This window comes from Citrus sinensis, chromosome 7 (assembly GCF_022201045.2).
Source record: "Citrus sinensis cultivar Valencia sweet orange chromosome 7, DVS_A1.0, whole genome shotgun sequence".
NCBI lineage: Eukaryota > Viridiplantae > Streptophyta > Magnoliopsida > Sapindales > Rutaceae > Citrus > Citrus sinensis.
This window is the reverse complement of record NC_068562.1, coordinates 11,361,829-11,377,422: the sequence shown is the minus strand read 5'-3', so window position 1 is coordinate 11,377,422 and position 15,594 is coordinate 11,361,829. Positions and strand designations below refer to the sequence as shown.

The 15,594-nt window shown below is 38.1% G+C and overlaps 3 protein-coding genes and 1 pseudogene across 7 annotated transcripts; all 4 read left to right on the top strand.

The window, feature by feature from the left end:
• The first annotated feature begins 2,100 nt into the window (after window positions 1–2,100).
• On the top strand, window positions 2,101–4,310 carry LOC102607275 (uncharacterized). 2 transcript variants are annotated; one of them, XM_052431492.1, is made up of 7 exons: window positions 2,101–2,250; window positions 2,363–2,456; window positions 2,732–2,799; window positions 2,905–3,018; window positions 3,139–3,310; window positions 3,792–3,941; window positions 4,052–4,310. In XM_052431492.1, the coding sequence occupies exons 2-7, from the start codon at window positions 2,382–2,384 to the stop codon at window positions 4,076–4,078; spliced, it is 606 nt and encodes a 201-aa protein (XP_052287452.1). In that variant the 5' UTR covers window positions 2,101–2,250; window positions 2,363–2,381; the 3' UTR covers window positions 4,079–4,310. The 2 variants fall into 2 exon arrangements, with proteins under 2 accessions (XP_052287452.1, XP_052287451.1); XM_052431491.1 differs by having other exon boundaries at window positions 4,034–4,310.
• LOC102606680 (uncharacterized) lies at window positions 2,101–15,363 on the top strand. 4 transcript variants are annotated; one of them, XM_052431487.1, is made up of 8 exons: window positions 12,799–12,942; window positions 13,133–13,316; window positions 13,478–13,571; window positions 13,847–13,914; window positions 14,013–14,126; window positions 14,247–14,418; window positions 14,891–15,040; window positions 15,151–15,363. In XM_052431487.1, exons 2-8 carry the CDS (start codon window positions 13,246–13,248, stop codon window positions 15,175–15,177), a joined length of 696 nt encoding a protein of 231 aa, XP_052287447.1. In that variant the 5' UTR covers window positions 12,799–12,942; window positions 13,133–13,245; the 3' UTR covers window positions 15,178–15,363. The 4 variants fall into 4 exon arrangements, with proteins under 4 accessions (XP_052287449.1, XP_052287448.1, XP_052287450.1 ...); XM_052431489.1 differs by lacking the exons at window positions 12,799–12,942; window positions 13,133–13,316 and adding an exon at window positions 2,101–2,250; XM_052431488.1 differs by lacking the exons at window positions 12,799–12,942; window positions 13,133–13,316 and adding an exon at window positions 12,079–12,272.
• LOC102606982 (UDP-glycosyltransferase 73C25-like) lies at window positions 4,804–6,567 on the top strand (annotated as a pseudogene).
• LOC102607870 (UDP-glycosyltransferase 73C3-like) lies at window positions 7,490–9,290 on the top strand. The gene has a single exon (XM_006465297.4). It carries the CDS (start codon window positions 7,671–7,673, stop codon window positions 9,123–9,125), a length of 1,455 nt encoding a protein of 484 aa, XP_006465360.2. The 5' UTR covers window positions 7,490–7,670; the 3' UTR covers window positions 9,126–9,290.
• Window positions 15,364–15,594: the final 231 nt, after the last annotated feature.

Sequence of the window (15,594 nt, the reverse complement as noted above, 5' to 3'; positions counted from 1 at the left end):
TCACATTTTGGTATAAGCATGTTGTATCAAATTTAAATAAACACGGACACGCATGTTAAAAAATTCAAACACGAATATGACCTACTTAATAAACAGACACATTTGACATGTTGTTTGATACGATTACATGATTATGACACAATTACATGATTACATAGCTAACAACCTAATTACTAATGAAAATATTATCATAATTCAATTGTTAAAAAGTAAAATAAAAATAAAACGTATGATAAAAAATAATAATAAACAACATATAAACACTCCAAGATATATCTAAGAATTTAATTATATAAACCAACAAATATAAAATTAAATCATTACAACACAAAAATTAATAGATACTAACTCATCAAAAAAAATGATGAATTGATAAATTATTATTCATGTCATAAATGTCTAATCATATTGAAGTGATCCAACACGCATACAATAAAATTATTTATCATGTCGTGACGTGTTGTATCAGTTCATTTATTAGTTGTGTCAATATTTATCAACACAAATACATTAAAATCATGTTATATAATCGTGTCGTGACTCATTTTACCACCTCTGCACAACCATAACCAATGCATAGATGCCATAGAGTATGCAGGTGAAGTGATAGCTATTAACTTTCAAAGACTACATCTCATTTTACCAGCGGAAGAGGGATATGTCGAACTTGATGAACCACTAACTGAGTATCCTACAGTGTAAAAAATGGTTCGCTCAGGCATATTCTAAAATACTACTTTGGAATGAGTCCAACTGATGGTGAGTTGGAGGATTAGGTCAACAAATTTATGCAAAAAAGGTCAAATCACGATGATGATGATGAGCACCGCACGTTGTATATTTGATTTTTCTACTATTTTGAAGTAGGATTTCTACTCTTTAAAATGGGTGATGACTTGGACCCAACAATTTTGGGTCCATCCTGCCTGCGGTTCATGTCCACAAAATTTGACTCTCAAGTTTTGTAATGGGGTTAGGGTTGCAATTCATGTCAATTTGTCTTATCGTTTTGTTATTTATTTTTACATTAGTTTATTTAATTACAAGTGAAAATACATGTAATATAATTGAGAAAATAACATATTAATGGTCTTATCATAAAAATTTAAGGAAAAAAAAATACGTGAGTTGTATTTTTCATAATTTTGCTATAGGGACAAAAGATGTAACACTTGTGTCATCTAGTATTTATAAAGGAAGTTTCTAAAACACTACAACTATTTTTTATCTTAGAAAAAACCAAAGCATCAAAATCATCTTTCCAATAATGTAAAACGTTTTTCATAAAATTAAAGTGCATTGTTTTTTTCCTTCTTTTTTTCCAAACACGGCAACTGCTCCCATGACAATTTTGTAACGGTGGGAACATGAACTTGAAAATTTTCTAGATTTGAATGGTATATTTGGTCACCCTACCAACAGGAGAAGTCTTGAATTGGGGTTTGAAATTTGGAAAAGCGAGCACGATCGGAACTAAAGAATTTTGGTTAATGAGATTTTCATGCAAAGTCTAAAGCACAATCAAATCAAAACGAGACCGGTTAATTGATAGTTAGCGTTGTCACCATCATAGCAAAGCATCATCAACATTATCATTGAACAACTTTTGCGGCACTAATTCAACATTGCCTATCATGATTGACCAAATAATTAAAAAATTACAAAAAAAAAGAAAGAAAAGAAAAGAAATGCTTTATAATGATGGGCCTTAATAATATTGACAACCAATCAACTAGACCTTCATGTTACACCACCAACTTGATGTAATTATGAGATCAAGATTTTAATTGACTCCTTTTTTTTTTTCTCTCCAAGAAGGGGAATTTAATTGAGTCCTCACTTGAAACTTTGCTTATATTCTTTTATAAAAATGATTAACTAGTACCAGTCAGTCATCAAATTATGAGGAAATAATTCATTAAAAAATGATTTCTACAATAAATATCAGTGTAAAACAAAAGACCAATATTTTAATTTTTTGAAGTTCAAAGACTAATAATTTTAAATGCGCTTTTATCTTGTTGACAGGATATACTACAACTAAAATCAAATAAAATAACACAAACACAAACACTGTTACTTAAACGGCACCGTCACCCAAAAACATTTGAGCGCCAAATTTGAAAAGCTTCAAAAACTTCCCCGCCAAAAGCGATGACCAGAAGTTAGATCACATGCCTAAGAATGAATTCGATCATTTTGATCCATTTTCTCACTATTTCGATCTCGCCAAACAAACAGCCATAACGGGTATTTTATTAAATATTATCTTTGATGCATCTATTGATCTCTGTGCTGATGTGCCATGTACGTCCGTTTTTGCGCATGTAAGATGTTTGATGAAATGCTTGAATGAATTCAGGATCTCGAAAGGAAAAGAAATGCACGGAAGATTGGGAAGCCGACTGGTAAAGGAACTTGCAAGTGGTGAAAAAGGCCAGCTCACGCATTTCAATGTAATTTCGATTCAGTTGTGTTCTTTGTTTCTTGATTTCTGTTTTTGCGTGTCGTGTGAAAAGGGCATGCTCAAGCTTTTGATTTAATGCATGCATTATGAAGTGGGTGATTTTATGTTTATTGATTCATTGTACAACTAGCTTTTCTGAATGTTTTCAAGTTCTCCACTTTTGTATTATTGTTACATTGTGCTGTGGTTATCAACTGTTTGATGAGTATTTTAGGTTTATTTCTGCTAACCTTGAAATTTGGTCTTTGTTATGTGATTTTGCAGGATGAGCTTTTAAATGAAGTAATTAAAGAATGCAGTGAAAATTTCCTCGCGCTTCAGTCCTTGATAAGGTAATCATTTGGTATGAATCCTTGGTGTTTCTTTTGATACGATGAGTAATTGCATACCTTTTTTTTTTTTTTTTTACTTACTTCGTAGATTTATGCTTGTGTTAGGAAAATGCAGGAAGAAGGATTGGATTTTCAAACAACAAGAAATGCAGATCACTATGGAGCACTTATCAACCACCTTTCTCTAATTCGCAACAAACGCTGCCTGATGGCATACGTGTAAGTATTCTCTAATGCTATGTTATTTCTGTAAGCAACGTTCTTATAATTAGTTTCTTTGTTTAATTTGAGGTTTTCCATTGTGTCAGTAACTCTAGCTCGTGGTCTATGGTCATATAGGTACAACCGAGCAGAAATGATACAGAATTTGGCATGGACAGTTGGGCTTAGGCTCTTTGAGCTGCCCGAAGAAATTCAAGAAAAACTCAGTCACTTGGAAAAGGACTATTTTAAGAGACATTCTGCAGCATTGGAATCATACATGTCGAAAGTGGATCTTAACTTGAATGTGGTAACTCCTTTCTTTCTTGCTCATATGAATTAAACTTTCTGATTATAAGAGTGCACAATTGGTGAACTTGGTATGTAATTGATGACTAGTGGATGCCACAGAAAAGTCATGAAAATGGTTCAGAAAGCCTGAGTGTTGGTTTACTAATGACAAAAGTACATCTATCAGATGAAGAAAGTGAGGGGTTTGGCAACAACATTTTGCTTTCAGTATCAATTGATAATGTCACTTGTTGTAAGAAAAGGTTATGAAACGAAATGCATGCAAAGTAAAAAGAAGCACATCTGGTCATTGAAGGAGCAGTATGTTATTTAGCCATTCTGTAAGATAATTGTGAATAGCGATGTAAATGTTCTCGAAATTGAAATTTGCTGATTTTAAGGTGGATTGAGTATTGCAATATCCAATTTCTGAATATAGCTTGATCAAAATTGTGCTAATAAACCAGATTTTTAAAGCTAATGTTCTTGTTTCTGCAAAGGATATGGTGCCACCAAAAGACCCCTACATCAAGGTGAGGGTCCTTGATGATCTCGGTGAAGGAATAGTTGTGAGTGACAAGGCAGCCAATTTTGCCCGCCACTCGATGCACTTTCTCAAAAGAACTGATGCGGAGCCATACATCTCAAGAGTGAGTGCCTCTCTAACTTGTTTCTAAAATTGTGTCTTCAGATGCTGGCGTTAAAACATTTCCATTCCTTGTAACACTATTCATGCCTCAAGGTTTTCCTTGCTCAACAGGGCTTGATGGAGGAACTTACAGGCTGACCTAAACTTGGCCCTCTGCAATTGCACATGTTTGTTGAAGTTTTTTGTGGATCCGACTTTGTTGCTTATCCACTGTATGTAAATTATTAGTTCTATTTAATCGCAGATGAGACTTAAGAATGAGGAAGTTGGTCAACTTCCTCATCTACATCGGGAAAATAATGGAAAGTTCTATGTTGTAACGAAGGCGCAAGTTTTTTATATGCTTCATAGTGTTGTGAATTTGTCTTGAGCTGGGGCTGATTTGCATCTTACTAACATAAGAAAGACGTTATGCTGACAAGGTCAATGGTGTTGCATAAATCTGATTACATTCCATTAACCAAATGGGTGAAATATGAGTTTAAACTTCCATCAAGAATATGATGAATGCAAATAATAGACCCAGTAATGCTTTGAATATGAGTTTAAACTTCCATCAAGAATATGATGAATGCAAATAATAGACCCAGTAATGCTTTGACGGGCAATTTCATGATAAATATTTATTATGGTCTGGGAGACATGCTCAACAACCTTCACCTCCTGGTTTTGTCTCATAAAGATTGTAATACAATTAAATAAGTTGCAGAAACTTTCCAATGGAGAATATCGAAAATGGAAAAGGGTTTCAATCAATGAGCCCACGTTTTTCAGAATCTTTAATTCGGGAAACGACACGAGTGACATGACACTTCATATGGTGGTGGTACCTTACGGGCATGAGGTCCCTTCTTTGAATACAGTGCAAAAATCTCAACGGCATCCCTTATTGCCTTGCCTATCTGTCAAAAACCATCTCTAGCAAATGCATTATTGATTCTAAAAACATCACCAGCAGCAAAGTCCCATTCGAAAGAGAAACTCTGCCATGGCTTCCCAAGCTAGTAGCCAGCTTCACTTCGTCTTGTTTCCTTTCCTTATTCAGGGCCATATCATTCCCATGATAGACATTGCAAGGTTGTTGGCAAAGCAAGGCGCCTTTGTTACCATTGTCACTACACCAAAGAACGCAGCCCGGTTTCAAAATGTTATCGAACGAGGGATACAATCCGGGCTACCTATCCAGGTCATTGAGTTTCGTTTTCCATGTCAAGAAGTTGGATTGCCTGAAGGTTGCGAGAATTGGGACATGCTTCCATCGATCACTTTGGTCCCCAAGTTCTTCTCTGCAGTCGAAATGCTGCAACTGCCATTGGAAAATTTGTTCAGGGAGATACAACCTAAGCCAAGCTGCTTAATCTCTGACATGTTGTTCCTTGGACGGTTTCTTCTGCCAGTAAGTTCAACGTTCCAAGGATTGTTTTCCACGGCTTTTCTGGCTTTTGTCTGTCGTGTTTACACAGCTTGAGTGTTTCCAAGGTTCATGAGAGTGTTTCCTCTGACTCCGAATACTTTTAAGTGCCTGGTTTGCCTGATCAAGTTGAAATAACTAAAGATCAGCTACCAGAAATCCTGAAGAAGAAAAGTTTTGGTGCGCCAGTTTTGGCAGCTGAAATGGCATCTTACGGGGTTATTGTGAATTCATTTGAAGAGTTAGAGCCTGCTTATGTTGAAGAATACAAGAAAGCAAGAGGTGGAAAGGTTTGGTGTGTCGGTCCTGTTTCATTTTTCAACAAGGAAGATATTGATAAAGTTGAGAGAGGCAACAAGGCTTCAATTGATTGCTCTGTTTGCTTAAAATGGCTTGATTCTTGGGAACCGAGCTCTGTAGTCTATGTTTGTCTTGGAAGTCTTTGTAATTGTTCAACCAGACAACTGATAGAGCTTGGTTTAGGCTTTAGAAGCAACAAAGAAGCCGTTCATCTGGGTTGTAAGAGCCGGAGATAAAACAAAAGAGCTAGAGGAATGGCTTTCGGAAGAAAAGTTTGAGGAAAGGATTGAAGGGAGAGGACTTTTGATCCGGGGTTGGGCTCCTCAAGTGGTGATATTGTCACACCCTACGGTTGGTGGGTTCTTAACACATTGCGGCTGGAATTCAGTGCTAGAAGCGGTTTCAAATGGCCTGCCGATGGTCACCTGGCCATTTTTCGCAGATCAGTTTTGCAATGAGAAGTTGGTTGTGCAAGTGTTGAGGATTGGTGTGAGCATTGGGGCGGAACGCCCTCTACACTTAGCGGATGAAGTGAAGAAGGAAGCTGTGGAAAAGGCTGTTAACATGCTCATGGATGAAGGAGGAGAAGGAGATGAGAGAAGAAGAAGGGCTAAAGAGTATGGGGAGATGGCAAAGAGAGCAATTGAAGAAGGGGGATCTTCTTCCCTTAACATCAAACTGTTAATCCAAGATATTATGCAGCGAGCAAAATAAGGTGAGCAATGAAAAATGTGATGTCCATACGCAAGATAAGAGAGATAAAAAATCAATTTAGTTTTTAAGCAATAACAGCTAATATTTATCGAATATTAATGCTGTAGCTTCTCCAACTTTAGTACTAAAGACAACCTTAATTCATTTAGATGCTGTGATTTGTTTCTGATTTTAATTGTTAATTCGGATTCCACAAGTTCAATTTCCTAGTTTTATTAAATATGATGGATTATGTTGATCATCTTTGATATAGTTCTCTTCTTTAATTTTCAGAGCTTGATAATCACTTTTCAGAATGCCATCATTGTTGACCCCTCTCAAAATTTCATTCTTTTGCCTGCTGCTCAAAATTTTTTTCTATATTCCTTCGGAAAATCCATTTTAGCTGCACGAAATAATTTGATTCTGGACTGTGATATGAATGAACGAAAAATACAATGTAGAATATTACCAATTTTATGTAAATATATTTTGGTTTTGAGTTGTAATTTCTGGTTTCAAGACTTCGATTATTTCGTTCCAAGGGATTTTTTTTTAGTAGTTTGTTGATTTTAAGACCCCAAGAATGAATTGAATTTTCAAGAGAAATTTCATTACAGAGCACGAGTTTGGTGCCAAAGTTTGTGAATGAGTTAGTCGCCTTTCCATTTGACACGTTTCTTACACGTGTTAAGTTTGTGGTGTTACAAATGTCTTTAGACTCGTGATGCCACCTGTGATAGCCCCGTTCTCGACACAGCTCTAACGTAAACTTAAATAAGAAGACGACCCATTCATCTCAAAATTAAAATATCGCCTCTCGAATAAACCAAACGATTGACGTCAAACAAAAAACAACAACCTGTCCAGCAAAGAAAAGAATGAGGTCTTTCACTTCCAGCGAAATACGTCTCAAAATGACTGGAAGGCGTTTAATCCCACTAACCAATGAAGTACCATAGAAAATGGACATTTGTTTCAATTTATAAATGGAAATCGACAAATGTCACTTCAAGTGGTGGGGGTTACGTTAGCAGCTGTCTGTTTCTAATTTTGAGTTGAAAACAAAGAAAACTCTGCCATGAGAAGAAAAAGATACAGTATTTTCCTGAAGCAATGTGAAGACGATCTCCACCAGGACCCCCCCACCCTTATCACTCACACTTAAGTCATGACGATCTCCACCAGGACCACCCCACCCTTATCACTCACACTTAAGTCATCTTTAATAATGCATTATTCTAAGTTCCCAAAACTGGCATTATTGATTCTATAAACATCACCAACAGGCAGGAGCAAAGTCCCATTGGGAAGAGAAACTCTGCCATGGCATCCCAAGCTGGTAGCCAACTTCACTTCATCTTATTTCCTTTTCTTGCTCAGGGCCATATGATTCCCATGATAGACATTGCAAGATTGTTGGCACAGCATGGCGCCCTTGTAACCATTGTCACCACACCAATGAATGCAGCCCGGTTTCAAAACGTTATAGAACGTGGGATACAATCTGGGTTACGTATCCAAGTCATTGAGTTTTATTTTCCATGTCAAGAAGTAGGATTGCCTGAAGGTTGTGAGAGTTGGGACAAGCTTCCTTCGATGGCCTTGCTCCCTAAGTTCTTCGCTGCAATTGAAATGCTGCGTTTGCCGTTGGAAACTTTGTTCAAGGAGATACAACCTAAGCCAAGCTGCTTAATCTCCGACGTGTGTTTGCCTTGGACAGTTTCTTCTGCCTGCAAGTTCAATGTTCCAAGGATTGTTTTCCATGGTTTTTCTTGCTTTTGTCTTTTGTGTTTGCACAGCTTGAGTGTTTCCAAGGCTCATGAGAGTGTTTCCTCTGATTCAGAATATTTTTTGGTGCCTGGATTGCCTGATCGAGTTGAAATAACTAAAGCTCAGCTACCCGAAATCCTGAAACTGAAAAGTTTTGGTGAGCCAATTTTGGCAGCTGAAATGGCATCCTATGGGGTCATTGTGAATTCATTTGAAGAGATGGAGCCTGCTTATGTTGAAGAATACAAGAATGCAAGAGATGGAAAAGTTTGGTGTGTTGGTCCTGTTTCATTGTGCAACAAGGAAGACATTGATAAACTTGAGAGAGGTGACAAGACTTCCAATGATGGCTCTGGTTGCTTAAAGTGGCTTGATTCATGGCAACCAGGCTCTGCAGTCTATGTTTGTCTTGGAAGTCTTTGTGATTCTTCAACCACACAGCTGATAGAGCTTGGTTTAGGCTTAGAAGCAACAAAGAAGCCATTCATCTGGGTTATAAGACCCGGAGATCAAGCAAAAGGGTTAGAGGATTGGCTTTTGGCAGAAAAGTTTGAGGAAAGGATTGAAGGGAGAGGACTTTTGATCCGGGGTTGGGCTCCTCAAGTGGTGATATTGTCACACCCTGCAATTGGAGGGTTCTTAACACATTGCGGCTGGAATTCAGTGCTAGAAGCGGTTTCAAATGGCTTGCCGATGGTCACCTGGCCATTTTTCGCAGATCAGTTTTGCAATGAGAAGTTGGTTGTGCAAGTGTTGAGGATTGGTGTGACGATTGGGGCAGAACGTCCACCAAGTTTAGCCGATGAAGAGAGGAATGGGGTGCCGGTGAAGAAGGAAGATGTCAAAAAGGCTATTAACATGCTCATGGATGAAGGGGAAGAAAGAGATGAGAGGAGAAGAAGAGCTAGAGAGTATGGGGAGACGGCAAAGACAGCAATAGAAGAAGGGGGGTCTTCTTACCTTAACATCAAGCTGTTAATCAAAGATATTTTGCAGCAAGCAAAATGATGGGAGATTGACATGTCCCTTCATTATACATTTGCGTGCGCGTGCGCCTTTTTTACTCTCTTCTTTCATTTCAGTCCTCAAATCAATATTATCTTCGTTACTTTTGTATCATTGTTTGTGAGACAAGTATCATAGTGCAGATAATTTGACTGTCGTATGAGAAGACATCATACATGAGCAAATATCAATGGCGTTTGTAGTTTTATATCTAGCAGAAAATTTGACGAAAAAGTGAGATTCATTTTTTAATTGAGATAATTTTCAATATTTATCAACACAAATACATTAAAATCATGTTATATAATCGTGTCATGACTCATTTTACTACCTCTGCACAACCATAACCAATGCATAGATGCCATAGAGTATGCAGGTTGTTTGGGGGAAAAATAAGAAAGATAGTAGAACGCCACGTGTCGACGAATGGAATAATTTCAGTGCAATCCGAAGTACCCGACATGATTAGGGTACCCCACACGATTAGAGGTACCTGCCATGATTTGAAGTACCCGGCACGGTCAGAAGTACCCCGCATAACTCCAGAGTAACTCGAGGTACCCCGCATAGACTGGGGTACCCCGTATAATTCGAGGTACCCGGAATAACTCCAGCATAATTCAAGATACCCAGCCTGATTAGAGGTAACCCGCATAATTAGAGGTACCCGGCGTGATTAGAGGTACCTGGCCTGATTAGAGTTACCCGGCGTAATTAGAGGTACCCCGCGTGATTAGAGGTACCCGGCCTGATTAGAGGTACCCGCATGATTAGAGGTACCCGGCGTGATTAGAGGTACCCCGCATGATTAGAGGTACCCTGCGCAATTAGAGGTACCCGGCGTAAATAGAGGTACCCTGCACAATTAGAGGTACCCCACACAAATAGAGGTACCCCACACAAATAGAGGTATCCCGCACAATTAGGGGTACCCCACATAGATCGGGGTATCCCACGTAACTCGAGGTACCCGGCAGGTCCGACTCAAGAGAATCCACCGAGAATATCCGCCATGAGAAACGTCTTCGCCTCCTAAAAGATATTATTTGATTTTGTCATAATTAGGAATCAAGAACATCGTATTAAAAGGGGGGGACAGCCGCCTGCTACCTCTGCCAAAAGTGAAGGACACTGTCCCAAGGACAGTGATCCCCAGCCGCCTACCCGACAGCTACTGCAGAGGTACCCCGGACCACTCTCCAGCGCGCGCCACGTTTCCAAAAGATGAGATACGCCACGAACATGCACATAACGGCCCCAAGAATCATAAAATCGGTAAAAGGACGTTAACAAAAAAGGGTACGCCACGTGGCAGCTAAGGTACTCCATATATAAAGGCGCCTAGGTTTCATTCTCCGTCAGGCTCTCATTTGCCCTAAGACACTCACACTCCAAAAAAGAGGTTTTCTTCAACCTTAAAACCCTAATTTACAGAGGGCTAGCTAGCTCTCTTTGCCATAAAAGCTTGAGTTTGCTAACTTGAGCATCGGAGTGTGAACGCCGGGGTACCCCGGCTTCACCTTTAACCTCTATTTCACTGTTTTGCAGGCGTGATAGCTATTAACTTTCAAAGACTACATCTCATTTTACCAGCGGAAGAGGGATATGTCGAACTTGATGAACCACTAACTGAGTATCCTACAGTGTAAAAAATGGTTCGCTCAGGCATATTCTAAAATACTACTTTGGAATGAGTCCAACTGATGGTGAGTTGGAGGATTAGGTCAACAAATTTATGCAAAAAAGGTCAAATCACGATGATGATGATGAGCACCGCACGTTGTATATTTGATTTTTCTACTATTTTGAAGTAGGATTTCTAGTTCTACTCTTTAAAATGGGTGATGACTTGGACCCAACAATTTTGGGTCCATCCTGCCTGCGGTTCATGTCCACAAATTTTGACTCTCAAGTTTTGTAATGGGGTTAGGGTTGCAATTCATGTCAATTTGTCTTATCGTTTTGTTATTTATTTTTACATTAGTTTATTTAATTACATGTGAAAATAAATGTAATATAATTGAGAAAATAACATATTAATGGTCTTATCATAATAATTTAAGAAAAAAAAATACGTGAGTTGTATTTTTCATAATTTTGCTATAGGGACTAAAGATGTAACACTTGTGCCATCTAGTATTAATTATAAAGGAAGTTTCTAAAACACTACAACTATTTTTTATCTTAGAAAATAATGTAAAACGTTTTTCATAAAATTAAAGTGCATTGTTTTTTCCAAACACGGTAACTGCTCCCATGACAATTTTGTAACGGTGGGAACATGACCTTGAAAATTTTTTAGATTTGAATGATATATTTGGTCACCCTACCAACAGGAGAAGTCTTGAATTGGGGTTTGAAATTTGGAAAAACGAGCGCGATTGGAACTAAAGAATTTTGGTTAAATGAGATTTTCATGCAAAGTCTAAAGCACAATCAAATCAAAACGGGACCGGTTAATTGATAGTTATCATTGTCACCGTCCATCATAGCAAAGCATCATCAACATTATCATTGAACAACTTTTGTGGCACTAATTCAACATTGCTTATCATGATTGACCAAATAATTAAAAAAAAAAAAAGAAATGCTTTATAATGATGGGCCTTAATAATGTTGACAACCAATCAACTTGACCTTCATGTTACACCACCAACTTGATGTAATTATGAGATCAAGATTTTAATTGACTCCTTTTTTTTATTTTTTATTTCCCAAGAAGGGGAATTTAATTGAGTCCTCACTTGAAACTTTGCTTATATTTTTTTATAAAAATGATTAACTAGTACCAGTCATCCAATTATGAGGAAATAATTCAGTAAAAAATGATTTCTACAATAAATATCAGTGTAAAACAAAAGACCAATATTTTAATTTTTTGAAGTTCAAAGACTAATAATTTTAAACGCGCTTTTATCTTGTTGACAGGATATACTACAACTAAAATCAAATAAAATAACACAAACACAAACACTGTTACTTAAACGGCACCGTCACCCAAAAAAATTTGAGCGCCAAATTTGAAAAGCTTCAAAAACTTCCCCGCCAAAAGCGATGACCAGAAGTTAGATCACATGCCTAAGAATGAATTCGACCATTTTGATCCATTTTCTCACTATTTCGATCTCGCCAAACAAACAGCCATAACGGGTATTTTATTAAATATTATCTTTGATGCATCTATTGATCTCTGTGCTGATTAGGCTTGGCAATTTAGCCCGGCCCTATTTTTAGCCCGAATGACCCGACTCTAATATTAAGGGTTTTGGCCCGAAGTTTCGGGTTTCGGGTCGGATTCGGGCTAAGATTTTAAGGTCCGAATAAATTTAGAGTTAGGGTCGGGCTTAAAGCCAACCCGACCTGACCTGACCCTAATTAAAAAACAAAAAAAAAAAGCTAAGTTGCTAACAATCTAACACACGCACGCGGCACACTGCACACATCAGTCATCACATTCACAGCATCACACACGCACACATCACATTCACAGCATCACAATTCACACACGCACACATCACAAACAACATCACACACGCACACATCACAGCTCTCTAAACCGTAAATCCCAAATTCTCAAAAACCCTAAGCCAGGAGCCAGCCACCCAACCCGCCGCCGAATCAGAGAGCATCGTCACCGTCCGCCGCACGCCAGGTCGCCAGCCAATCAGCAACGTCTCGTCGCCGTGTGTCTTGCTGTCGTGTCTCGCTGTCGCGTGAACCAGCCAACCGCCCTTTGTCGCCCTTTGCCGCGTCCGTCTGCCAGCCAACGGCCAACGAACAGTTCTGCCCCGGCATTACCGCATTTCTTTCTGAAGCATTGGTAAATTTAATTTGTGATATGTAAATAATAAAAAAAAATTGTCATAGGATGATTCTGATGCGGTTGATTCTGATGTAAAATTTTGTCATTTAAAAGTTGTATGTAAAGAAGATTGATGTAAAATTTTGTCATTTAAAAATTGTATGTAAAGAAGAATTTGTTGGGATTCAAATTCTTTGTTTAAATATAGGAAACTAGGAGGCATGAGCATGGCTTTCGTCTTGAAATGCTGTCTTGGACAGCACACGAGCAGCTTAAGCAATCTGGAAATCTGGAAATGCAAGTTGCAGCTGCATTTGGAAAATGGTTTCGGTAGCCCGACCCGATGTTGGCCCGATTCGGGTCGAGCCCGACCCGACCCTAACTATAAATAGGTAGGGCTTTTTTAGGGTCGGGCTTTAATTTTTTATTGATCGGGTCGGGTTTGGCCAAGCCCGAGCCCGACCCGATGTTTTGCCATCCCTAGTGCTGATGTGCCATGTACGTCTGTTTTTGCGCATGTACGATGTTTGATGAAATGCTTGAATGAATTCAGGATCTCGAAAGGAAAAGAAATGCACGGAAGATTGGGAAGCCGACTGGTAAAGGGACTTGCAAGTGGTGAAAAAGGCCAGCTCACGCATTTTAATGTAATTTCAATTCAGTTGTGTTCTTTGTTTCTTGATTTCTGTTTTTGCGTGTCGTGTGAAAAGGGCATGCTCAAGCTGTTGATTTAATGCATGCATTATGAAGTGGGTGATTTTATGTTTATTGATTCATTGTACAACTAGCTTTTCTGAATGTTTTCAAGTTCTCCACTTTTGTATTATTGTTACATTGTGCTGTGGTTATCAACTGTTTGATGAGTATTTTAGGTTTATTTCTGCTAACCTTGAAATTTGGTCTTTGTTATGTGATTTTGCAGGATGAGCTTTTAAATGAAGTAATTAAAGAATGCAGTGAAAATTTCCTCGCGCTTCAGTCCTTGATAAGGTAATCATTTGGTATGAATCCTTGGTGTTTCTTTTGATACGACGAGTAATTGCATACCTTTATTTTTAACTTACTTTGTAGATTTATGCTTGTGTTAGGAAAATGCAGGAAGAAGGATTGGATTTTCAAACAACAAGAAATGCAGATCACTATGGAGCACTTATCAACCACCTTTCTCTAATTCGCAACAAACGCTGCCTGATGGCATACGTGTAAGTATTCTCTAATGCTATGTTATTTCTGTAAGCAACATTCTTATAATTAGCTTTTATGTTTAATTTGAGGTTTTTCATTGTGGCAGTAACTCTAGTTCGTGGTTTATGGTCATGTAGGTACAACCGAGCAGAAATGATACAGAATTTGGCATGGACAGTTGGGCTTAGGCTCTTTGAGCTGCCCGAAGAAATTCAAGAAAAACTCAGTCACTTGGAAAAAGATTATTTTAAGAGACATTCTGCAGCATTGGAATCATACATGTCGAAAGTGGATCTTAACTTGAATGTGGTAACTCCTTTCTTTCTTGCTCATATGAATTAAGCTCATACGAATTAAACTTTCTGATTATAAGAGTGCACAATTGGTGAACTTGGTATGCAATTGATGACTAGTGGATGCCACAAAGCCTGAGTGCTGGTTTACTAATGACAAAAGTACATCTATCAGATGAAGAAAGTGAGGGATTTGGCAACAACATTTTGCTTTCAGTATCAATTGATAATGTCACTTGTTGTAAGAAAAGGTTATGAAACGAAATGCATGCAAAGTAAAAAGAAGCACATCTGGTCATTGAAGGAGCAGTATGTTATTTAGCCATTCTGTAAGATAATTGTGAATAGCAATGTAAATGTTCTCGAAATTGAAATTTGCTGATTTTAAGGTGGATTGAGTATTGCAATATCCAATTTCTGAAAATAGCTTGATCAAAATTGTGCTTAAAAACCAGATTTTTAAAGCTAATGTTCTTGTTTCTGCAAAGGATATGGTGCCACCAAAAGACCCCTATATCAAGGTGAGGGTCCTTGATGATCTCGGTGAAGGAATAGTTGTGAGTGACAAGGCAGCCAATTTTGCCCGCCACTCGATGCACTTTCTCAAACGAACTGATGCGGAGCCATACATCTCAAGAGTGAGTGCCTCTCTAACTTGTTTCTAAAATTGTGTCTTCAGATGCTGGCGTTAAAACATTTCCATTCCTTGTAACACTATTCATGCCTCAAGGTTTTCCTTGCTCAACAGGGCTTGATGGAGGAACTTACAGGCTGACCTAAACTTGGCCCTCTGCAATTGCACATGTTTGTTGAAGTTTTTTGTTGATCTGACTTTGTTGCTTATCCACTGTATGTAAATTATTAGTTCTATTAAATCGCAGATGAGACTTAAGAATGAGGAAGTTGGTCGACTTCCTCATCTACATCGGAAAAATAATGGAAAGTTCTATGTTGTAACGAAGGCGCAAGTTTTTTATATGCTTCATAGTGTTGTGAATTTGTCTTGAGCTGGGGCTGATTTGCATCTTACTAACATAAGAAAGACGTTATGCTGACAAGTTCAATGGTGTTGCATAAATCTGATTACATTCCATTAACCAAATGGGTGAAATATGAGTTTAAACTTCCATCAAGAATATGATGAATGCAAATAATAGACCCAGTAATGCTTTGACGGGCAATTTCATGATAA

Coding starts and splice junctions, on each gene's coding strand:
- LOC102606680 (XM_052431487.1), top strand. CDS start 13,246: ATGGTTTCGGTAGCCCGACCCGATGTTGGCCCGATTCGGGTCGAGCCC. Junction 13,317..13,477: donor CCGACCCTAACTATAAATAG/GTAGGGCTTTTT, acceptor GAATGAATTCAG/GATCTCGAAAGGAAAAGAAA. Junction 13,915..14,012: donor GCGCTTCAGTCCTTGATAAG/GTAATCATTTGG, acceptor TGCTTGTGTTAG/GAAAATGCAGGAAGAAGGAT.
- LOC102607275 (XM_052431491.1), top strand. CDS start 2,382: ATGCACGGAAGATTGGGAAGCCGACTGGTAAAGGAACTTGCAAGTGGT. Junction 2,457..2,731: donor GCCAGCTCACGCATTTCAAT/GTAATTTCGATT, acceptor GTGATTTTGCAG/GATGAGCTTTTAAATGAAGT. Junction 3,311..3,791: donor TGGATCTTAACTTGAATGTG/GTAACTCCTTTC, acceptor GTTTCTGCAAAG/GATATGGTGCCACCAAAAGA.
- LOC102607870 (XM_006465297.4), top strand. CDS start 7,671: ATGGCATCCCAAGCTGGTAGCCAACTTCACTTCATCTTATTTCCTTTT.